General features: G+C 38.4%; 1 protein-coding gene across 1 annotated transcript; it reads left to right on the top strand.

Moving 5' to 3' along the window:
• Nucleotides 1-1,563: 1,563 nt before the first annotated feature.
• TWISTNB (TWIST neighbor) lies at nucleotides 1,564-25,242 on the top strand. Its single transcript, XM_029234114.1, has 4 exons — nucleotides 1,564-1,872; nucleotides 6,571-6,712; nucleotides 19,387-19,595; nucleotides 20,880-25,242. Exons 1-4 carry the CDS (start codon nucleotides 1,619-1,621, stop codon nucleotides 21,262-21,264), a joined length of 990 nt encoding a protein of 329 aa, XP_029089947.1. The 5' UTR covers nucleotides 1,564-1,618; the 3' UTR covers nucleotides 21,265-25,242.

Here is a 25,242-nt window from a genome sequence, read left to right on the forward strand (position 1 = left end):
ACCTGGGAGATGGCTTTTCAGAAAGCCTTGAGAACTGTTCTGCCTGTTAGATGGCAAAGCACACTTACACACGTTTTTGAGACAAAGCGTTATACATCACATGAGGCATCAGCAGATGATACAATCCAGATAGGCACTTAACAAAGTGAGTAGTGATCATCATGACCCCTTACAGGATGAAGAAGGAAGGTTATCTCCTAGGGAGGTCTTGTTACTGCAGATGCACACACACTAACGGGGAGGGAGGAGGCCCAAATCAGCAGAGAAAATTCTTACATTAAAATTTTTCTTGTCTTGCCATAAAATGTGAATTTTATTTCATCTTTATTTTATTTTTGAGTCATATGGGGGTTGCAGTGGTGAACTAGACTGATTTCATGGTCCCAGCCTTAGTGACCTTGGAGTTTAGGTAAGGAAGGGGGGGAGGGGAGACAAACAGGCAATTAACATAAGATTAATATAAAACCAGCGTTTGATGGTGGTAATTTACAAAGATGGGGGAACTACCTTATCACTAGGTGGGGAAGAGAAGTAGGGTGGTAGTAAACTACTCAGAGGAAAAGGGTATATATCTGAGCTAAAATTTGACACAGGAGTAGAATTTTCCCATGTGAGAGAAGCTGCCCTATTCCCAGGTAGAAGGAATGGGGTGGGGGGGGGAAGAGAGGGGAGGGGAGAGGGAGTGGGGAGGGGCAGAAGGTGGGCTGAGTGGCTCACTGAGCATGCTGGGGCTAGTGTAAAGTGAGGAGTGGTAAATGAAAATACTGGGCGCAAATTATAAAATGGTTTGGTAATTTAAGAGCCGGATTAAGGAGTCTGTGTCGTCCTGAGGGAAATGGGGTGCCTGTGTGAGGCTTTAAACAGGGCAAGCTCATGGAGACCTGGCTGCTCCAGAGTATCTTCACCATAAAACTAAGCTTCCACAGGCAATCCTGAAGTTTCGGATGCAAGGCCGGAAAGAAATGTACGAACAGAGTGATGTTTCGGCTTTGTGTCCCACAGGCCTTGGGGCTGGTGTGACGTTTGGGGGTACAAGAGAAGCCCTTGGGATGACAGACCGAGCCATTTGGAAAGTGGTGGTATGATTTCCTTGAATTAGTGATACAGAATGAGAAGAGAAGCTGGGCTGGAGAGGGATGATGGTTTCGTTTTCAGAAGTGTTGCGTCTGAGGCATCTGGGCTGCGTTTTAGGATTGGGTTCTCTGCACAAAATATATTCCATAAATATTTTAAAATTTATTTGTTGTACCGTCCAAGCTTGTAAACCTACCAAACCACCTTACTACTGGATATGATCAAAGTGTGAACCCCGAATAAATCTACATTCTAAATCCAATGAGGACGTAGCGAAAATACGGGTTTGCGGTCTCTTGAGCGACGGGGTGATGGTTGGCCTTTGAGCATGCTCAATGCTTAACCACAGGCTCCTAGCTCCACAGGCGTCCAAGTGCGAAAAAGCGGTTGCCCCCTGCTGGTCAGAATTGAGTACTTCAGCGCCAGGAGAGGCAATTTCCTAGGGGCGTGGTAGCTGGTGGATGACGTAGAAACCCGGCGTCCAGAGAGAGGCGGTTATTGACTGCGTAAGCAAGTGCGCGCCGTGGGAAACCTGACTAGCCGCATGGCTGCGGGTTGCTCAGCGTCTCCGCGGCCGAAGGCGGCCTCAGAAGGGCCGGTGGTGGGACCGGCCGGCGTCTTGCCTTGCCTAGAATTGCCTACCTACGCGGCCGCCTGTGCGCTCGTGAATAGCCGCTACTCCTGCCTGGTGGCGGGGCCGCACCGAAGACACATCGCACTGTCGCCGCGCTACCTTAACAGGAAACGCACCGGTATCCGAGAACAGCTCGATGCCGAGCTCCTGCGCTATTCCGAGAGGTACCAGTCTCTTACACTTTTCTTTCCCAGAGCGGACAACATCATAACGTTGCTTACTGCTCCTTCTTTGGGGCACGGGAGGGGGCAGCGGGTGGACGTCTTAATGGCGCAGCAGAAAAGGGGCGAATGGGAGGTCTCACCGGCCTCAGCGAGCTTACCCCGAGGCATTCTGGAGTGGCAGTCCACCTCGAGAGGCTAGTGCCTCCCTGGTCAAGATCTGTAGAGTCCCTTTCATAGGCAAGAAAGAAAACGTTAAGGTGACATGAATTGTGTTGGCGGAAGGGGTGAAGAAGCTCGCTCCACGAGAGGAAGAGGTAAGAATAGATAAGGGGTTTGGAGACCGGTTAGTTTTGTATGTTTTCTCATTTGATAATGAAAGTTCGGAATGCAGTACTTCAAAAGATTCTCTTTCACTTTATAGAAAATTATACATGAAGCATTAATACTTAGTTCAATCGTTTATTTATAAACCACGAAGGGCGGATTTTATTGTTTTGGCCCTGGTACTCTCCCTGGTTTCTCTTCTCTTGGACCTGATCAGGGATGAGAGAAATACTATTACTTTGTTTCCTTTTTAAGAGTGGGAAAAGGAAAGCCTTTTGCTCTTGAAGGTGAAAAAAACCCTTTTGCTGCATTTAAAGTAAGATATTCGAAAATAACTTGAAAACGCTTAGAATTACAAGGGTGGAGGGTCAGGGGGAGGGGGCAGATATACCTTAATATTCCTCTAGACCACTTGGCTGGAAAGTAAGGGTTATAAAACTAGAGTGAGTGGATTCCCTGGGGATTCGTTATTACCCTTCAGGAATTTAATGAACCCATGGAAATTGCAGTTTTCCTATGTCAGTTTTCTTGGGTAAAGCATCCAAGGTTTTCACTACTTTCTCAAGGGATCCTGAACGCTACACAGGTTAAGCATCTAGAATTTGCAGCTTCCTCCAAGCACCAGCACACACTTGTGTGTCTGTTTTGTATACTAGAGACTTGGGATATAAAAAAAAAACAAGATCCCTGTTTCAAGAAGCTTTAAGCACTAGTAAAGATACAGATGTAAGCCAGATAAATCAATGAAATGTTAAAATTTGACAGAAATCTAAATTAAGTTATAGTAAGAAGAAGTGGTGAATTGGATCTTAGGACCTTTGAGAACAGCTTGGTAGGAGGAGGGTACTTTTGAGATATCAGCATTCTGGGCAAAAAGAGTGGCATAAACAAATGGATAGTAGTTGTGAAGTAGAATACTTTGCCCAGATAATTGTAAGTACTTTATAACTGAAGTAAAGTTTATATCAGGGGAAAGACATTGGGTACAGCTGGAGAGGAGGGCAGTGGCTCAAAGATGGGGTGGAGGATAATTCAGAAAGGATGGCCATTTTGCTCTTCCTCACCTGCCTTTGCCAGGTGTTTTTTTGTTTGTTTGTTCTGTTTGCTTAAGCAGGAAGCAGGGTTACCACTTTGTCCTCTCGATAACCTCCAACTCTGAAACTTGGCACACTCTTGAGACAGTGGTACCTGTGATGTCTGGGACATAAGCAGATTTGCAGTTTAAGAAACCACTTGATAGCATTATGTGATGGTTTAAGGAGGATGAGACAGTAAATATGAAGAAAAATTAAGAGCTTGTTATACTTGTCCAAGAGAAAATTGATTAGAGAAGATGCATTTGGGAGATTTAAGGATATGTGAGGTGGTCACAAAATCTGGAAACATAGATGTTTGATCTGTAACTAATTAAGGCCTCCACTTAGGCTAGAGGAATAGGAACCATTACACCAGAGAGATGAGGAACTGACTGGATAATGATAATTTCTGTAACTGAATTGGACAGTGTGACCATGTGGCCTAAGTTGCACTCTGAACAGATCTGAACTCCCCACCCTACCCCCCATTATTTTGGGGGTGTGCTAAAAACTCCAGTTTATTCTGTGCAAAAGGGGCACCATACATTAAACTGCACATTAATAATGAGGGACAAAACATTGAATATATCAAGAATTGTAATATTGATCCACCATTTATCATATATAGTTTATGTTTCCAGACTTTGGGGCCATTCTATACAATCAGGAGGACATGCTTCTCTTTGTTTAAGAAGTAAGGAAAAGGGGAGAATTGAGAATGGCTCTCATGTTAGTTATCTCAGCAGCATCCTCTACATGACACACTGTCCACCTTTTTTTTCCCAGTGACAGAATTTTTTAAAGATAATACCATTTCAGCTTTGAAAAGTCTGCTTAGAGAAAATGAGTAGGTTTCCAAAATCACATTATAATTTCTAAGTTATATCTTTGAGAGGTCATTTTCTTATCCCTGTTGTATATAACAGCTCTTGAGTTATTTGAAGGTGGCAAATATGTTACCTCCCAGTAGTTCCAGAAAAGTCTTAAGTGTGCATGCAGTCTAAAATCATCCCTTAAACTTGATTTGTTTTCTAAGTATCTCAAGTGAGGCTATCACTCGGCCCTGAAACCTACTTAGGATGGTTTCAGAAAAGCAAAGGTAAAAGAGGGAAAGGTATAATGTTGAGGTGTCTGTCTCTGTCTGATGATTTCTAGTACATATTATGCAGTGAGTTGCTTCTGAAAAGGTTTGCTGGATTTACACAAATTCTTTTGGGTTTAGGCTCTATGGTCACATTCCCTAGTCAGCAGTTCTGAACCCTGCAGAACTCAGTATGCCCTCTTATAAGGAATATTTTGCAGTACTACCTTTACTGTTATTGGAAACACACTTTAGTGTACTGAAATGAAACTTAAAGATAGTATAATCTACCTACAGAATTGAAAAAACATTCATATAGTGCTCTAATACAATACAGTAAAATGTATTTCAGTGTGATAATGCTCAAGCATGACTACCTGGACAGAATAAAGCCTCCTTAACCTTGAATCATCGTGAATGTATCAGTTGCAAATGTAGATTGGTGCAGGGATCTTGGGTTGATAGCTCACACAACATACAGTGTCTATAGTGGTAAAATGCTATCCTGAAATAATGTGTCTATTCTCAGTAAAGTTCCATGCAAAACAAGCTACTCTTGAATTTATATATTATATTCCTGGAAATTTTAAATTATATTGAAACCATGCAAAGATTTTATGTTCATACACACACACACACACACACATATATGCATATATTTTTAGGTACTATGACCGACTGTTTATAAATGTTTATAAAATGAGGTTTGTCCACTCATTTAACTCATGTAGAGCTAGGGACAATTTTCATTGTGTAGGACTGTTTTGTACGTGGCAGAATGTTTCCCATCCCTGGCCTTTGCAGTGTGACAACTATGATTAGTACCACAAACTCCCAAATGCCCCTTAGGGGACAACAGTTTTCCCCCACTTGAAACTCTTTAATTGTTGATGAGGGGAAACAAAGTGTTAATTTTGTTTTTCTTTCTCATGTGGCGGTTACTTTTTTTTTAAACCCCTCCTTTCTCTCTGTTTTCTGGGCCCCTAATATTCTCTTTGTGATGGTATAGTTCCTGCTTAGGAAAGTCACATGCAGAAATTAGTAATTCAAAAGGGTGCTTTCTGGAGTAAGTCTCTGAGTTTATGGATTTCCTAATTTGGTATTTAATTAAGTTCCGTTCCAGTGACTCCTGGCTGTTTTAAACAACTGCTACTAGGTATAAATTCTTACTTTTATTGTCTGTGAACCATTCTAGAAGTTTGAGTTCACCAAAAATGTTCTCTGCTCTCAAAGGCCTTAGATTCCTGTCTGGAATCCAAACATGTAAACAAAGCGATTAGGTAAGTAAGAACTGTGCTCAGAGTCCTATAGGAGTAGAAGCAGCATGATTTAAGCCTTGCCTGGGGGAGTCAGGAAAGTTTTCAGAAACATGTAGGTAGTGGCTGTGGCAGTGAAGTCACCAGCTCAGACTCCGTAGTAGCTGTAATTTTTTTTGGTGGTATGCGTGCCTCTCACTGCTGTGGCCTCTCCCGTTGCAGAGTACAGGCTCCAGACGCGCAGGCTCAGCAGTTGTGGCTCACGGGCCTAGTTGCTCCGCGGCATGTGGGAGCTTCCCAGACCAGGGTTCACCGTGTCCCCTGCAGTGGCAGGCAGATTCTCAAATCACTGCGCCACCAGGGAAGCCCCGAACATACAGATTAAAGTGTCAGAATCAGTTCTCAAAAAATGAAATAGTTGTATTTGTTAACATTTTGTTATACTAGCAACAGTTGCAGTTTGGGGATTTTTCTCCATTAAGTCATCATTGGCTTTAATATTCAGGGGCTTCAGCTTTGACCCTAATACTTCTCTTGCTATATGCCGTCTAGTACAGAAATTCGGTAATGGTGGATAATACCAAAATTGCCTCGATTCAGTAATATTCACAGAAATAGACATTTTTCTTGCTAAGTCCCATTTTGTCTCTCATTCTAGCATGACTAGAATTCAGATGAATAGGAAATAGGGAAGAAGTGTCAACTTATTGCTCTTGCATACTTGGACATTTTGTTTCTGGCTACCTATCTTGAATAATTATTTTTAACTTAGCCATTATTTTGGAACCCTTTGACGAAATTGAACTTCTAAAGTTGTTGCAGACTAATCATATACTATTGTGCTTTTGTCATGGGTGATTATATTAGGAGATGTATACTCTGGACTCAGCATATCTAATCAATTAAAAGGGGATAAATATCGTTTTTCTTTTCTATCTTTGTTTTTTTTTTTTTTTTACAGCCTTTTAGGTGTACCCATTGCTTATGATAACATCAAAGTAGTGGGTGAATTAGGAGATATTTATGATGATCAGGGACACATTCATCTTAACATTGAAGCAGATTTTGTTATTTTCTGCCCTGAACCAGGGCAAAAACTTATGGTATGTATCTTTTTTTTTCTATCTTTCTTTATATAGTTATTTAATTATGTAATTAGGAAAATTTTAAGAGACTGTACACCTTGGAATTCACAAGGATTGCTTTTGTAGGTAACAAAATCATTTTTAAGGAAACAATAAAAATTATTTTCCATCAGTTTAATCTAGGTAAGTTTTTTTAATTTTTATTGAAGTATAGTTGATTTACAATGTTCTGTTTCAAGTGTACAGCAAAGTGATTCAAGTGATATATATTCCTATATACATATATATATATTCTTTTTCAGACTCTTTTCCATTATAGATTATTACAAGACATTGAATATAGTTCCCTGTGCTATACAGTAGGTTCTTGTTGTTTATCTGTTTTATATATAATAGTGTGTATCTGTTAACCCAACCTCCTAATTTATCCTTCCCCTTCCCCTTTGGTAACCATAAGTTTGTCCTTTATGTTTGTGAATCTACTTCTGTTCTGTAAATAAGTTTATTTGTATCATTTTTTAAAATTCCACGTATAATTGGTATCATATGATACTTGTTCTTCTCTGACTTATTTCACTTAGTATGATAATCTCTAGGTCCATCCATGTTGCTGCAAATGGCATTATTTCATCCTTTTTATGGCTGAGTACTATTCCATTTTGTGTGTGTGTGTGTGTGTGTGTGTGTGTGTGTGTGTGTGTGTGTACCACATCTTTATCCATTCTTCTGTCCATGGACATTTAGGTTCCTTCCGTGTCTTGGCTATTGTAAATAGTGCAGCTGTGAACATTGGAAGCATGTATCTTTTAGAATTAGTTTTTGTCTTTTCTGGATATATGCCCAGGAGTGCAATTGCTGGATCATGTGGTGACTCTATTTTAAATTTTTTTTTTTTCTGCGGTACGCGGGCCTCTCACTGTTGTGGCCTCTCCCATTGCGGAGCACAGACTCCAGACGTGCAGGCTTAGCGGCCATGGCTCACGGGCCTAGCCGCTCCGCGGCATGTGGGATCTTCCCAGACCGGGGCATGAACCCGTGTCCCCTGCATCGGCAGGCGGACTCTCAACCACTGAGCCACCAGGGAAGCCCTATTTTTAATTTTTTAAGGAACATCCATACTGTTCTCCATAGTGGCTGCATCAGTTTACATTCCCACCAACAGTGTAGGAGGGTTCCATTTTCTCCACACCCTCTCCAGTATTTATTGTTTGTAGACTTTTTGATGATGGCTGTTCTGAAAGGTGAGGTGATACCTCATTGTGGTTCTGATGTGCATTTCTCTGGTAATTAGTGATGTTGAGCATCTTTTCATCTGTATGTCTTCTTTGGAAAAATGTCTGTTTAGGTCTTCTGCCCATTTTTTGATTGGGTTGTTTGTTTTTTTTTGATGCTGAGCTCTATGAGTTCTTTGTATATATTGGAAATTAATCCCTTGTCAGTCACATTGTTTGCAAATATTTTCTCCCGGTCCATAGGTTGTCTTTTCATTTTGTTTACGGTTTCCTTTGCTGTGCAAAATATTTTAAATTTAATTAGATCCCATTTTTTAATTTTTGCTTTTATTTCCATTACTCTAGGAGATGGATTCAAAAAAATATTGCTGTGGTTTATGTCAAAGAGTGTTCTGCCTATGTTTTACTCCAGGAGTTTGAGTATCTGGTCTTACATTTAGGTTTTTAATCCATTTTTAGTTTATTTTTGTATGTGGCATTAGAAAATGTGCTAATTTCATTCTTTTACATGTAGCTGTCCAGTTTTCCCAGCACTGCTTATTGAAGAGATTGTCTTCTCTGCATTGAATATTCTTGCCTCCTTTGTCATAGATTAATTGACCGTTAAGTGCATGGGTTTATTTCTGGGCATTCTATCCTGTTCCACTCAGCTATGTGTCCATTTTTGTGCCAGTACCATGCTGTTTTGATGACTGTAGCTTTGTAGTATAGTCTGAAGTCAGGGAGCTTAATTGCTCCAGTTCCCTTATTCTTGCTGAAGATTGTTTTGGCTATTTGGGGTTTTTTGTGTTTCCATACAAATTTTAAAATTATTTGTTTTAGTTCTCTGAAACTGCCATTGGTAATTTGATAGTGATTGCATTGAATCTGTAGATTGCCTTGGGTAGTATGGTTATCTTAACAATACTGATTTTTCCAATCCAAGAACACGGTATATCTTTCCATTTGTTTATGTTGTCTTCAGTTTCTTTTCAGTTTTTGGAGTGCAGGTCTTTTGCCCCCTTTGGTAGGTTTATTTGCAGGTGTGTAATTATTTTTGACAATTATTTTTGACATGATGGTTAATGGGATTGTTTCCTTAATTTCTCTTTCTGATAGTTTGTTTTTAGCATGTAGAAATACAACTGATTTCTATATACAGTAAGTCCCCTACACATGAACCTTCAAGTTGCAAACTTTCAAAGGTGGAAACGTGCCTTCCATCAACATCAGGTGTGAGTGAAATCACAGCTTGCCTTCTGTCTCCTATTGCTGACTATCCTTCAGCTCTGCCGTCTCCCACCTCCTCTCCCTCCTCAAGTCAGTAACTCTTCTTGCCTCTTCACTTGATGCCAGCCCTGGTATGCCAGCTGTTGTACTGTACTACTGTACTTTTTAAGGTATTGTACTGTAAGATTAAAAATGTTTTATCTTTTTGTGTTTTTTATGTATTATTTGCGTGAAAAGTATTATATGCCTATTACAGTACAGTACTGTACAGCCGATTATGTTAGTTGGGTACCTAGGCTAACTTTGTTGGACTTACAAACAAATTGGACTTATAACGTGCTCTCAGAATGGAACTCGTTCATATGTAGGGGACTATTAATTTTGAATCCTGCAACTTTACCAAATTCATTGATGAGCTCTACTTGGTTTTTGGTGGCGTCTTTAGGATTTTCTATGTATAGTATCATGATCCGCAAACAGTGACAGTTTTACTTCTTCCTTTCCAATTTGGATTCTGTTTATTTCTTTTTGTTCTATAATTGCTGTGCTAAGACTTCCAAAACTGTGTTGAATAAAAGTGCTGAAAGTGCTCATCTTTGCCTTGTTCCTGAACTTAGACAGAATACTTTTCAGCTTTTCACCACTGAGCTTGATATTAGCTGTCGGTTTGTCGTATATGGCCTTTACTGTGTTGACGTATGTTTCCTCTATGCCCACTTTCTGGAGCGTTTTTATTGTAAATGTTAAATTTTATCAAAATCTTTTTCTCCTTCTATTGAGATGATCATATGATTTTTACTCTTCACTTTGTTAATGTGTTGTATCATATTGATTGATTTCGTATTTTGAAGAATCCTTGCGTCCCTGGGATAAATCCCACTTGATCATGGTGTATGATCATTTTAATGTATTTTTGGATTTTGTTTGCTAGTATTTTGTTGAGTATTTTTGCATCTATGTTCATCAGTGATATTGGCCTGTAATTTTTCTTTTTTGTTATCTTTGTCTGGCTTTGGTATCAGGGTGATGGTGGCCTTATAGAATTAGCTTGGGAGTGTTCCTTCCTCTGCAATTTTTTAGAATAGTTTCAGAAGGATAGGTGTTAACTGTTCTTTAAATGTTTGATAGAATTCACCTGTGAAGCCATCTGGTCCTGGACTTTTGTTTGGGGAAGTTTTTAAATCACTGTTTCAATTTCAGTACTTCTGATTAGTCTGTTCATATTTTCTTTTCTTCCTGGTTCAGTTGTATCTTTCTAAGAATTTCTCCATTTCTTCTAGGTTGTCCATTTTATTGGTATATAGTTGTTTTGTTGTAGTCTCTTATCATCCTTTGTATTTCTGTGGTGTCAGTTGCAACTTCTCTTTCATTTCTAACTTTACTGATTTGAGTACTCTGCTTTTTTTTCTTGATGAATCTGGCTAAACTTTTATCAATTTTCTTTATCTTTTCAAAGAAATAAATTTTAGTTTCATTGATCTTTTCAATTGTTTGTTTTTGTTTATTTCATTTATTTCTGCTCTGATCTTCTGATTTCTTTCCTTCTACTAACTTTGGGTTTTGTTTGTTATTCTTTCTTTCATTGTTTTAGGTGTAAGGTTAAGTTGTTTATTTGGGATTGTTCTTGTTTCCTGAGGTAAGATTGTATGCTGTAAACTTCCCTCTTAGAACTGCTTTTGCTGCATCCCAAAGGTTTTGGACCATCTTGTTCTTGTTGTCATTTGTCTTTAGGTGTTTTATGATTTCCTCTTTGATTTCCTCAGTGTTCCATTGGTTTAGTAATATATTCAGCGTCCATGTGTTTGTGTTTTTTACAGTTTATTTTCTGTGGTTGATTTTTAATCACATAGCATTGTGGTCAGAAAAGATGCTTGATATGATTTCAGTTTTCTGAAATTGACCAAGGCGTTTATTGTGGCCCCAGACGTGATCTGTCCTGGAGAATGTTCCATGTGCACTTGAGAAGAAAGTGTATTTTGGTGCTTTCAGATGGAATGTTCTAAAAATATCAATTAAGTCCATCTTTGTGTCATTTAAGGCCTGTGTTTCTGTATTGATTTTCTGTCTGGATGATCTGCCCATTGATGAAAATGGATGATGAAGTCCCCCACTGTTACTGTGTTAATGCTGGTTTCTCCTTTTATGTCTGTTAGCATTTTGCCTTATATATTTTTTGTTGTTGTTGTTGTTTTTTCCGGTACCTGGGCCTCTCACTGTTGCGGCCCCTCCTGTTGCGAAGCACAGGCTCTGGACGCGCAGGCCCAGCGGCCATGGCTCACAGGCCTAGCCACTCCACGGCATGTGGGATCTTCCCGGACCAGGGCACGAACCCATGTCCCTTGCATCGGCAGGTGGACTCTCAACCACTGCGCCACCAGGAAAGCCCTGCCTTATATATTGAGGTGCTCCTATGTTGAGTGCATATATATTTACAATTGTTATATCTTCTTTGATTGTTCCCTTGATTGTTATGTAGTTTCTTTCTTTGTCTCTTGTAACATTCTTTATTTTAAAGTCTATTTTGTTTGATATAAGTATTGCTACTCCAGCTTTCTTTTGATTTCCATTTGCGTGGAATACCTTTCTCCATCCCCTCACATTCAGTCTGTATGTGTCCCTAGATGGGAAGTGGATCTCTTGTAGACAGCATATATACGGGTCTTGTTTTTGTATCCCTTGAGCAAGTCTATGTCTTTTGTCGGGAGCGTTTATTTACATTTAAGGGAATTATCGATATGAATGTTTTTATTGCCATTTTGTTAATTGTTTTGGATTTGTTTTTTAAGGTCTTTTTTCTTCCCTTCCTCTTTTGTTCTCCACTCTGGTGATTTGATGTCTATCTTTAATGATGTGTTTGGATTGCTTTTTTTATGTATCTATTATAGATTGGTTTGTGGTTCCCAGGAGGTTTTGATATAGAAGTCTGTATATGTACAAGATTGTTTGAAGTTGCTGATCTTTTAATTTCAAAAGCAGTTCCAATATCCTGCATTTGTACTTTCCTCTTCTCACGATTGCTGGTTTGTGTGTGGACGATTTCCTGCCTTTACTTTGTGTTTGCCTTTACTGGTGAGCTTCCGCATTCGTAATTTTCTTGATTCTAGTTGTGGCCTTTTCTTTTCCACCTAGAGAAGTTCCTTCAGGATTTGTTGTAACGCTGGTTTGGTGGTACTGAAATCTCTTAGTTTTTGCTTGTCTATAGTATTTGATTTCTCTGTCAAATGTGAACAAGAGCCTTGCTGGGTAGAGTATTCCTTGTTTTTAAACTTTTCCTTTTCGTTAGTTTAAATGTATTGTCCCTCTCCCTTCTGGTCTGCAGAGTTTCTGTTGAAAAATCAGCTGATAAACTTATGGGGGTTCCCTTATATGTTATTTGTTACTTTTCCCTTGTTTTAATATTTTTTCTTTAATTTTTGTCAGCCTGGTCAATATGTGTTTTGGTGTGTTCCTCCTTGGGTTTATCTTGTATGGGACTCTGTGCTTCCTGGACTTGTTTCCTTCCTCACGTTAGAGAAGTTTTCAGCTATAATCTCTTCAGATATTTTCTCAGGCCCTTTCTCTCTCTTCTCCTTCTGGGACCCATATAATGCGAATGGTGGTGCATTTAATGTTGCCTCAGAGGTCTCTGAGACTGTCCTGGTTTCTTTTCATTCTTTTTTCTTTAGTCTGTTCCATGGCAGTGATTTCCACCATTCTGTCTTTGAGCTAACTTATTTGTTCTTCTGCCTCAGTTATTCTGCTATTAATTCTTCTACTGTATTTTTCATTCCAGTTACTGTATTGTTCATCTGTTTGTTCTTTAAAAACACCTCATGCAACTTCTTGGTCTGTGCTGCCAATTTTTCCCCCAAGATCTTAGATTATCTTTACTCTCATTACTTTAAATTCTTTTTCAGGTAAGTTGCCTATCTCCACTTCATTTAGTTCTTGTAGGTTTTTATCTTGTTCCTTCATCTGGAACATATTTCTTTGCCATCTAGTTTTGTCTAACTTTCTGTGTTTGTGGTCTCCTTTCTGCTGGCTGGAGGATCGTAGCTCCTCTTGCTTCAGATGTCTGCCCTCTTGGTGACGCTGGTCCTGAGGCTTGTGCGGGCTTCTTGGTGGAAGGTACTGGTGCTTGCCCCCTGGTGGGTGGAGCTGGGTCTTGTCCCTCTGGTGGGCAGGGCCATGTCAAGGGGTGTGTTTATAGGTGGCTGTGAGCTCAGTGTGGCTTTAAGTACCTTGTCTGCTGATGGGTGGGGCTGTTTTCCTATCCTGCTGGTTGTTTGGCCTGAGGCTTTTCATCACTGGAGCCTGCAGGCTGTTGGGTAGGGCCAGGTCTTGATGTCAAAATGGCAACCTTTAGGGGAGCTCACACTGATCAGTATTCTCTGGGGCCTCTGCCACCAGTGTTCTTGCCCTCGCCATGAGCCACAGCTGACCCCCACCTCCCCCCCCAGAAACCCTCCAAGACCCATAGGTAGTCCAGCCCCGGCTCCTATGGAGTTACTGCATTATGCTGGGTCCCAGTGTATGTGAAGCCTTGTGTGTGCCCTCCATGAGTGGAGTCTGTTTCCCCCAGTCCTGTGGAGCTCCTACACTCAAGCCCTGCTGGCTTTCAAAGCCAAGTGCTTTTAGGGATTCCTTCTCCTGATGCCAGACCCTCTGGCTGGGGAGCCTGACATGGGGCTCACTCTTGTGGGAGGACCTCTGCAATATAATTAATTTTCCAGTTTGTGGGTTGCCCATCTGGTGAGTATGGGATTTGATTATGTTGCGAAAACACCCCTTCTGCCGTCTCACTTTGTTTTCTTTTTTGTCTTTGAATGTAAAAGATCTCTCTTGGTGGGTTCCAGTCTTCTTTATCAATGATTGTTCAGCAGTTGTGATTTTGGTGTTTCTGCAAGAGGAGGTTAGCTCAAGTCCTTCTACTCTGCTGTGTTTTCTGGAATTGAGAGGCTGCTTTTAGTTTGGATGCTTGCTGTCTCTTTCCTCAGTGTGTGCTTGCCATTATCCCCTTGATATGGGGTGTGTAGGTACAGCCTTCCTTACATGCTCCCCGGACAGTAGGGGCAGCACATGGCGCCTGGTGAAAGGTCTTGTGTGGGTGGCCGCTCTCCACTCCTGGGACACTGGGGGCAGGGCGTGTTGCCTGGTCGTGGGTCTTGTATGGATGGCTGTTCTCATGCCCTCCTGGGACAGCAGGGGCAGGGCCTCGCACCTGCTCATGGGTGTTCTATGGGTGACTACTCTCCACACCCTCCTGGGACACTGGGGGCTGTGCTTGATGCCTGTTCATGAGTCTCGTATGGGCTGGTGCTATCTGTGCACTCCCGGGACAGCAGGGGTAGAGCTTCACGCCCGCTTGAAGGGTCTCGTATGGGTGCTGCTCTCCGTGCACTCCTGGACTGGGACAGGGCAGGGCCTGGCGCCTGCTTGTGGGTCTTTTAGCAGCAGTCCATGCCAGCCTCAGGAGCCTGCTGTGGTGGCAGTGACTCAGCACACCGCTGGAGCTCCTATAGCGGTGTCCTGTTGTCTGGGAGCACTCACAGGGGAAAGAAACTCGTGGTGGGCCTAGTCCTTTCCCTGGGTCTGACCTCTGAAGCCTGAGCTTCAGCACCCAGCCCCCTCCCACACCAACAGAGGAGTGTCTCAGGCTGGGGAATGCAGTGTGGCACTGCTGGTCTTCTGTGCATGTTATTCTCCATTTTGCCTTCCACACACCAGTTGCTGCTCTCTCCTCTTGGGCAATGAAGCTATCCCTCCATACATTCTGATCTCCTTGTTGGTGAAGAGACTTCCCAGGGAACCTTTCCTCCTTCACAGCTCCTTCTTTGGGGTGCAGGACCCATTGCGATTCCTTCTTTTTCATTTTCCTTTTATCCTACGTGGCTATGGGGAGGTTTTCTTGTGATCGGAAGTCTGAGGTCTTCTTTTGGCATTTAGTAGATGTTCTATGTGAATCGTTCCACTAGTAGATGTATTTTTAATATTTTTGTGGGAGAAGGTGCGCTGCATATCATACTCCTCTGCCATCTTGATCTCCTCCAGCCAGTCTGTGAACTTTGGTTGGAGCATTTAGTCCATTTACATTTAAGGTAATTACCAATATGTATGTTGTTATAGCCGTTTTTAAAAATTGTTTTAGACTTGTTTTTGTAGGTCTTTCTTGTTTTCCCCTTTTTAAATTTTATTCTCTTGTGAGTGGGTGGTTATCTTTAGTGTTATGTTTGGATTCCTTTTGTCTTTTGTGTGTGTATATCTATTATAGATTTTTGGTTTGTGGCTACCATGAGGTTTTTGTAGAGCAGTCTCTCTCTCTCTCTCTCTCTATATATATATATATAACACATATATGTATATAACATACATATATATATATAAAACACATATGTATATATATTTGATTGCTTTTAAGGTGTTAATCTCTTAATTTCAAATGCATTTTAAGTGCCCTACATTTGTACTCTTCTCCCCTCATGATTACTATTTTTGATACCATATTTTACATCTAATTGTTTTATGTTTCCCTTAATTGCTTATTGTGGATGTAGGTGATTTTTACCACTTTAATGTTTTCCCCTTCCTACTAGCTTTGCATGTGGGTGATTTCCTACCTTTACTATGTTTGCTTTTACTGGTGAGTTTTTGCATTTCGTAATTTCCTTGTTTCTAGTTGTGGCATTTTCTTTTTTGCCTAGAGAAGTTCCTTTAACATTTATTGTGTAAATCTTGTGTTGTGGTGCTTAATTCTTTTAGCTGTTGCTTATCTGTGAAGGTTTTAATTTCTCCATCAAATCTTTTGAGACCCTTGCTGGGTATTTATTCTTGGTTGTACGTTTTTCCCTTTCATCACTTTAAATAATCTTGCTACTCTCTTAGGGCTTGTGGAGTTTCTGCTGAAATACTAGCAGGTAACCTTATGGGAGTTACCTTGTAGGTTATCTATTACTTTTCAGTGTGTCTTGGCATGTTCTTTGAGTTCCTCCTGTATGGGAATCTGCACTTCCTGGACTTGAGTGCCTCTTTCCTTTCCCAGGTTAGGGAAGTTTTCAGCTATTATCTCTTCAGATATTTTCTCAGGCCCTTTCTCTCTTAACCTTCTGTGTCCCCTATCATGTGAATCTTACTGCACTTGATATTGTCCTAGAGGTGTCTTAAACAATGTCATTTATTTTCATTCTTTTTTCTGTTCAGTGGCAGTCTAGGCAAGTTTTTAAACTCCATGATACTAAAACTGATGTGCATGTACAGAGTATATGTCCCATCCAACTTATTCTCTGTATACCATCAGAATGATTTTAAAGGGTTAACATTTTTTTATTATTATTTTATAACTTCTCAAATATATACAAGTATAGTTTGTTTATATAGGATTCAGATGGTATAGCAATATATAGAACTGGAGTTGCAAATCCAGATAGCTGTGGGACCAGGCAGGTAATGGAAATGAATGATAGGGGTCAGGGCATCCATACTGTGCTGTGGAAATGAAGGCCCTGTGGGGAAGGTCTTTCAGTTTTTTGTTTTTTAAGAGAAGGTGAAAATGCAGAAGTTGATGTGAAATCTACTAAAATGTGTACATTTATCCACATCACTTGCTCCTTTCCCACCAGCAGTTCTCTGTGTTCATATGTACTTGTATATATATGTATTTTTTCCTTTAACTAAATGTCTGTAGGAATTGTTTAGTCCATGAGAACTGTTAACTAGCCCTTGATACTGTTAATTAAAATGTAGGTCAGATTTCACTATAACAAAATTACAAGGCCTTTCTAATTTAAAAATGTTTTTCAATGTCATTTGAACTGCTAGAAATAGTACCCTCGCCCTCCAAACTGGGATCCTATAACCTCCATACTATTAAAGTTGGTGGTAGATTTGTACTTTAAAATTCCCAAATTAAACTGTCATCTGCTTTTTGTAAAAAAATGTAAATATGTGCATGGAATTAACATTCTCATTGTACAGAAAGTGAAATGACGTTAAATTATCCCTTTTACTCTGTCCCCTACAATAAGATCCAGTCCTCAAATAATTTGACCATTTTTTTTCCATTTAATAATATGAGATATAGTTTACATACAATATAATGTATCAGGTTTAATTTACATACAGTAAAATGCAATAGATCATCCTGTGCAGCTCAGTGAATTCTGACAAGTGCGTATACCATCTTCTCTCCTTAGAAGTGACTCTCATGCCCTGTCCTGGTCAATCCCCTTTATCCTAGATACAAACGCTATTCTCATTTCATTATCATAAATTAGTTTCACCTGTTCTGTAATTCCATATTAGGGGAATTTTTCATTATACACTCACAGTCTGAACTCTTTTGGTCATGTTTTTGAGTTTATATCCATGCTGTCGGGTATATTGGTGGATTTTGTCTTCTAATCGTTCGTGGTATTCAGTTATATGAGTATATATGTACTTTGATTATCAATTTGATTATCCATCCTCATTGATGGACATTTGAGTTGTTTCCAGTCTGGACCTGTTATGAACAGAGCTATTGTAAACATGTATTTTCATTTCTCCTAAGTAGAAACTTGAAGCAGTATTGCTAGGTCAGGGTTAACGTGTGTTTAACTTTATGGAGAACTAATATCCCCTTCAGTACTTCCAGTTGCTCTGCATTCTTGCTGACAATTGGTGTTGTCTTTTGATTTTACTGGTGGGCATATGGTAGTTTTTCCTTACGGTTTTAATTTGTATTTCCCTCGTGAGCTCTTTTTCATATGTTTCGGTAAGAAGGGCCTGTTCAAGTACTTTATCCCTTTTTAACTAGGGTTTTATATTCTTTTCATAGTTTTGGTACACATCCTTTTCAGGTAACTGTATTGTGAGTATTCTTTCCCAGTCTGTGTCTTATTTATTAACTTTTAATGGTACCATTTGACAAGCAGAAGCTTTTAATTTTGATGCAGTCTAATTTATCATACTTTCTAGAGCCTATCTAAGAAACTTGGCTACCCCTCAGTTGCAAGGATGTTCTTCTATAAGATTCTAGAATTTTTGTAGTTTTAGCTTTTCTGTGTAGGTCTGTGATCAATCTTGTTTTTTTGTGTGTAGGACTTCATAGGTCCTTGAGCTCCATTCTCTTGCCCATATTCAGTGTTCTCAACCCATACATTGAAAAGACTTTTCTTTGCTCATTGAGTATTTTTTAATTGAAAACTTTGTAACAGTTTTAGAAAAATTGAATGTAAAGTATATAGCATTCTCATATACATCACCTCCTTCCACACCCCTCCCCCCCATAAAAACCTCACATAAACATACTATTTCAGTTATTATTGACATACATACAGATGTGGTACATTTGTTACAATTGTTGAGCCAATATTGATACATTAAAGTCTATAGTTTACAGTAGAGTTCACTCTTTGTATTGTACATTCTTTGAGTTTTGACAAAGGTATAATGACACGTATCCAACATTACAGTATCCTGTGGAATAACTGGTCACTCTAAAAATCCTCTGTGCTCTACCTATTCATTGTTCCCTCCCTCGGAAACCATGGCAACTTTTTTTTTTTTTAAAACTGTCTCCATAGTTTTGCCTTTTCCAGAATGTCATATAGTGGAATCACAGAGTATGTAACCTTTTCAGATTGGCTTCTTTCACGTACAAATGTGTTTAAGGTTCCTCCATGTCTTTTTCTTGGCTTGGTAGCTTCTTTTATTGCTGAATAATATTCTAATGTATAGATGTAGCACAGATCCTTCAGACCATCCAGAAGGTACCATTCTGGACTCCAGACTCCTTATAAGGAGACAAGTAAGTTTTATTCTGCCACATGTGGAAGGAGGTACTGCCATTAAACAACACTGTATATGTGTTAATATTTCTTACAGTTTTATAATTCAAAATATGTGATTTTTAAAAAAATGCTTCGGGTTTTCATTCTATATGTTGATTCCTAGGGGAATAGAAAACTGAGTTTCTTGGAAATTTTCATTTTAACCTTAAAATCATATAGTATTGTTATTTTATTGTTATTTAGTTTTAAAGCTTCTAGTAATGTTATGGTTTAGTTAAAATAGCCATGTTCAAGGTGAGCTTTCTAAAAACTCTACAGTGTTCCTAAAGTGGTATTTTAGTGTAATATGTGGTAAGTTTTAAATGAGGATCAACTTTTTCGATATTGAATTATACCATTATTTTGACATTTTCTATTTGAAGATCACTTTGAAGACTGTAAAGTTTGTTTCACCTTTTAACTCTTTGGCTCTCTTCTTGATGTAATATTTTTTCCTTCTTCCCAGGGTACAGTTAATAAAGTGTCTTCCAGCCACATTGGCTGTTTAGTACACGGGTGCTTCAATGCCTCCATTCCTAAACCTGAGCAGATGCTGGCCGAGCAGTGGCAGACTCTGGAGATAAACATGGGTGATGAACTAGAATTTGAAGTATTTCGTTTAGACTCAGATGCTGCTGGAGTATTCTGCATTCGGGGAAAACTAAATATCACTAGGTCAGTTCCTAACTTAATTGTTTCTATTAATTCTGAATTTAGGGAACATAAATCCTGCTTTTAAAAAGTTAATTTTTTGTACTGGAATATTTGTACTTTCAAACCATAAAGTCAATGTAAATATGAATCATAAGTGCTCTGACAGTGCACTGAATATTCTGAAGCTCTGCATCTAACTGGTATTTTATTAATTCAATTTTTTATTGTCTAGTTCTTTTTAAAAGTTGATCCCTGAACTTGAGACAACTAGAAGCTTAATCATATCGCATAACTATTACCCTTCTGTTTTTACACAGTTGAAACAAAAATACTGATTTTATTATTGTCATTATACCAGGTAGATCATTTAATTTCTGTATTTAGATCATTTAGTATTTTTCTTGTTTGGAATTCTTGTAAGAATTACTTTGATCCTGAGCCTGGGTTCATGGGAGCCAGGTTTAATGGGGTGCGGGGGGAACTCTTCGCATCCTGTGTTAGCAACTTTTTTTAGATTCTTCCTTGATAAGGCCTTGATAAGTAACAAGAGTATGGGTTAAAGTTCTAGAGCAGCTGTCCAAAAGAACTTTCTGTGATGATAGAAATGTGCTATATTTGTGCAATATAGCTTGTTGCTCAAGCCTCACTCTTGAGCATCTGAAATGTGACTAGTGTGACTGAGGAAGTGAATTTTTTAAGTTATCTTATTGAAATTTCTTAAATAGTTATAGGTGGCTAGTGCTACTCTATGGGACAGCAGTTCTATAGAGAGAGGGCTACTTCACTGATCCTTGTTTTTATAAAATATTCACAACTTTGAAGTCATACTGCTTCAGCATAGGTTAAGAAGAACAGTGAACTATTACTTGAAACAAGGATTGAGGTAGTAGATGGGAAACTCCAATACTTTGATAGATACGAGAAGTTTTTTTCTTTTTTTTTGTTCCTATCAAATGTCACTGGTTTGGCTGGTAAGGCTGGGTATGGTGATGTTTAGTGTTCAGTTTGGTTTTCTGAACCAAGCTAAAATTTAGAAGCCATGTTTTTGACAAAAGTTTATGTCATTTTTATATATGAAACAGTCTAGGAAAAGTACTTGGGAAACAAAAAATTTAACATTTCCAAGACATGTCACTGTGCTGGGAGATGACAGGATAGAATATTTGAAATTTGTGTCCTAGGTATGGTATCTTGTACTACTGTCATTATTTAGAAAAATCTTAGCATGTGGGGAATATTCTTGATCTTATTTTGTTCTTTCATTTTTTGCTTAATGTTCTGTAAATTTTTTAAACTAATTTATAGTTTACAAACCAAGTGCTCTGCAGTTTCTGAAGAAGTAACAGAAACTGGCACTGAGGAAGCTACTGAAAAACCTCAAAAGAAGAAAAAGAAAAAGAAGAAAGACCCAGAGCCATATGAAGTGGAAAGTGGTATCACAGAGCTAGCAGATTTTGCAGATGTTACCATGAAGGAAGAGACAGATCTGCAGATTAATAACAATGTGAATGGCCTCTGGGATGAAGAGCCAAAGAAGAAGAAAAAGCACCAGGACCCTGTTTTCCAAGGCAGTGACTCCAGTGGTTACCAAAGTGACCATAAAAAGAAAAAAAAGGAAAAAAAGCACAGTGAGGAGGCTGAATTTGCACCACTTTTGGAACATGCACCTAAAAAGAAAAGGGAAAAGTAATTTTCTTTAGTGCATTTTAAATATGATTTGGTTTTTTAAAAATTGATTTACACAAAAGAGATGACTAAAGTTTCAACTATGAAATGTTTTGTATTCCATAAAGTTTCAACTATGAAATGTTTTGTATTCCAATACTTTGCAGAACAGGGAACATTTGATGAGCAGTTGAGTTTTTGGTGCTAAAACTACAAAACAGATAAATTTGGGAAATGCCAGTATTATTGAAGTGCTATTTTACTATAGACAGAATAGAAAGGTAAGAGCTGCCCTCAATCTCAACTCCTTCATTCTTCCAGTGTATACATTCTAAATAAAATGATTTCTACAGTCTGCAAAAGGACTTTTAAAATACAGTGTTATTTCATATCATACAGAATGAGTTTTGAGCTTGGGCTTTTTTGTTGTTACAGGTTTCACATTTAGTCATGATATTACATGACATGCTATTTTGCTTTGTTTAAATTACCAGTTTTAGGATTTCTTTTATCATGGCTACTACAGTATTTCTACTGTTTAACTTAGAATGGTTTGCCAAAGGAGTTTCTGAAGTTTCCAGAGCTCTTAAGAACCTTGCCACTACTGACTGTGTGGTAGGAAACAATATTCACTATTCTTTTCTTCTAGGTGCATGTATGTTGTTTTCCTTTTTCTCTCAGTCTAAGAGGTTGATTGATGGAGAGGCTGTTTTCTGACACTTGTTCATTTGTGCCTCAACCATTCTGCTTTTGTTGTGTGTTGGAGAGGAGGAGAGTCTGCTGAAGACAGGAAAAATGTGATTCTGACTAGTGGGGAACTCCCCTACTTTTAATATTTGAGTTAAGCTACTAGAAATTATTATGAAGAGAAAACAGCTATTCACCGCTTTCACTGAGAAAATGTGGAATATCTCTTAACTATTGGAAAACAGTGAAGAATGAAATGACAAGCAGGTTGAGCCTGATAATCAGTGCAAGGTTGTGTTCGTTCAGGTAACAGGTATTTGATGATCTGTGTGTAAAACACATTCTACTGAGGTCCAGGGGTATAATGGCAAACAAGGTAGAAATAATTCCTTCCCTCATGGAATGTCATAGGAAAAACAGATGCACATACACGATATAAGTAAGAAATACAGAAAATTACTAATTGTGGTAAGTGCTACAGAGAAAAAGAAGATTGTCTACTCACTGTTAGTTGTGATCCATGGCAGCCATTTTCATTGCCATTTATCTAGTATCAGACATAGTACTGGTCTTACATTGTTTAATGTTTGTTAATGTATGGGTTCCCATAGTAGTAGATCCAATCTGTAATGATAGAATATAGAATTTGGAGAGTGGCAGTCATGCACAATGTTTGTCTACAAGCACATGTGCCAGACAGTGGAAATGTGCAGGCCAGTATCTTTCCTTATCATTAGGTTCATGTGGGTATTTAGCCCTCAAAATGTAGCTAGTCCAAATAGAGATGAGGTATCAGTATAAAATACACATCAGATTTTGAAGATGTACAAAGAATGTAAAATATCTCAATTTTGTATATTGGTGAGATTATAATATTTTGGTACAGTGGGGTAGATAAAATGTTACAATTAGCTTTTTTCATTTTTTTTTAAAGATTAAAAATTGCATCTGAGGGGCCCACATTATCTTTGTTTTGGACAGCACTGGTTTAAAGGAAGGATGATTTGAAAAAGGTTTAAAACAAGCTATACCATATTCTCAAGAGTTTAATGTAGTACCATACCCAGAAAATGTCATATAAATACTTCCTTTAAATTTTTAAATTTAAATACATAATTATAATGTCTGACTTAATGTGAAAAATTAATGTTTAGTGAAACAATTCTAAATCCCTTCTGGTAAATACTAAGGAAGCTGTTATAAATTGATGCTATTCATGGAAAAATACTTTGTGGCTTAGCAAAATAAATTCCCACATATTTATTGTATTTTGCTTCAGTTGCTGCTTCTGTTAATCAATGTTGTATTTTAAAATAATTTGCATCTTTGAAGAAAAGCGTATGCTGAACTTGAAGCTAGATTTATTCATGGTTTTTCACAATGTCAGTAGCTGTGAAAAGGCAGATCTGGTCATTTGCCTTGCCTAGAATAAAGTGACAATGACAGTTGTTTTTATCTGATACAGAAACCTCTGATGATGGTATCTTCCATATATACTTCAAAACACTTCTCACATGCTACATTAATCTAGGTTTTTCCTTTTTATCTTGGAATTTGCTCATTAAAAACTTCTAGCCTAGACTAGACCCCTTATCCTCTCTTCAGTTCCTATTAATCATTAATCACTGGGAATAAACAGAAGTTTGAAACGTTTTCAGGGCTCTGGTCACCACACCACCAATCAATCACACCCTCTATCAAGGGGATAATGGCCAGCACATACTGAGGAAAAATGTGGTAGGCATCCATACTGAAAACAGCCCTCCAAAAATATTAGACTCATACAGGCTACACAGGGATGCTCCCACAAAAAACAACCCTTCACAGTAGATAAGTTTCTCCTAAATTCACAGAGAAATATAAGTAAAATGAAGAAGCAGAGGAGCCAGTCCCAATAAAAGAACAAGAGAAAGCCCCTGAAAGAAATAATAATGAAATAGACCTCTCCAGTCTACCAGATCCTGAATTTAAAAAGGAGGTAATAAAAATACTGAAGAAATTAAAGGCTATCAATAGAAATGCACTAGAACTAGAAACTATAAAGAGGAGCCCATTAAAATTAGAAAACTCATTTGCCAAGATGAAAGCTGAGCTAAAGGCAATGAATAGGAAACTAAATAATGCAGAAGAATTAATACGTGATCTAGAAGATATAATAATGGAAATCAATCAGAACAGCAGACAAATGAAAAAAAAAATGAAAGCAATATATGAGGCCTATGGGATAATATAAAGTCAGCCAATCTACACATAATTGGCATGCCAGAAGGAGAAGGAAGAGAAACAGGAATGGAAAATGTATTTGAAGAAATTAGCTGAAAACTTCTCACAGTTAAAGAGATATCCAGGTACAGGAAGCACAGAGGGTCTCAAACAAGATGAACCCAAACAGACCTACACCAAGACATATAATTAAAATGGCAAAAGTTAAAGAGAAGATTCTAAAGGCAGCAAGAGAAAAAGAGCTAGTTAAAAGGGAACCACCTTAAGGCTATCAGCTAGTTTCTCTACAGAAACATTGCAAGTCAGAAGGGAGTCTCAAGATACATTCCAAGTCGTGAAAAGGAAAAACCTGCCATCTAGGATACTCTACCCAGCAAGATTATAATTTAGAATAGGAGAGAGAAAGAATTTCTCAGACAAGCAAATTTTAAAAAATAAAGCAATACTAAACTTACCTTAAAGAAATATTGAAAGGTCTTCTCTAAATAGAAAAGAAGCAAAAATCTACAGGAAAGAAATCACAATTGTAAATTACTTAAGACAGTACATAGATTTTTTTAAAAATCAAAATTTGTGAAAGTGAAAATACAATGAATAGCAAAAGGATAAAGAAAAATGTAAAAGAGGACAGAAAAATCGTAAAATATGGGGAAGGGGAGTAAGACAATGTAGTTTTTTGGGGTGTTTTTTAGAATGTGTTTGATCCTATATGATTACAAGTCTAAAGCAAGTAGATATAGTAATGGGTTAGCATACGTGAAAAGCTGGGTAACCACAGATCAAAAACATACAGTAGATTCACAAAAGCCAAAAAGGAGAGAACTCAGGCATAATATAAAAAAAAGCCATCAAACCACAAAAGGAAAAACAAAAAGGAAGAAAGAAGAAATACAAAATCAACTGGAAAACTAGGTTTAAAATGGCAATAAATTCATGTCTATAAATAACTACCTTAAATGTCAATGGAGTAAATGCTCCAAGCAAAAGACAGAGTGGCAGATTAGCTAAAACAAGAGCATACAATATGCTGCCTACAAGAGACCCACATTAGGGCAAAGGACACACACAAACTGAAAGTGAGGGGATGGAAAAA

This window comes from Monodon monoceros, unplaced genomic scaffold (assembly GCF_005190385.1).
Source record: "Monodon monoceros isolate NGI ecotype Baffin Bay Population unplaced genomic scaffold, NGI_Narwhal_1 Super_Scaffold_2, whole genome shotgun sequence".
Taxonomy (NCBI): Eukaryota; Metazoa; Chordata; class Mammalia; order Artiodactyla; family Monodontidae; genus Monodon; species Monodon monoceros.

Coding starts and splice junctions, on each gene's coding strand:
- TWISTNB (XM_029234114.1), top strand. CDS start 1,619: ATGGCTGCGGGTTGCTCAGCGTCTCCGCGGCCGAAGGCGGCCTCAGAA. Junction 1,873..6,570: donor CTCCTGCGCTATTCCGAGAG/GTACCAGTCTCT, acceptor TTTTTTTTACAG/CCTTTTAGGTGTACCCATTG. Junction 6,713..19,386: donor AACCAGGGCAAAAACTTATG/GTATGTATCTTT, acceptor CCTTCTTCCCAG/GGTACAGTTAATAAAGTGTC.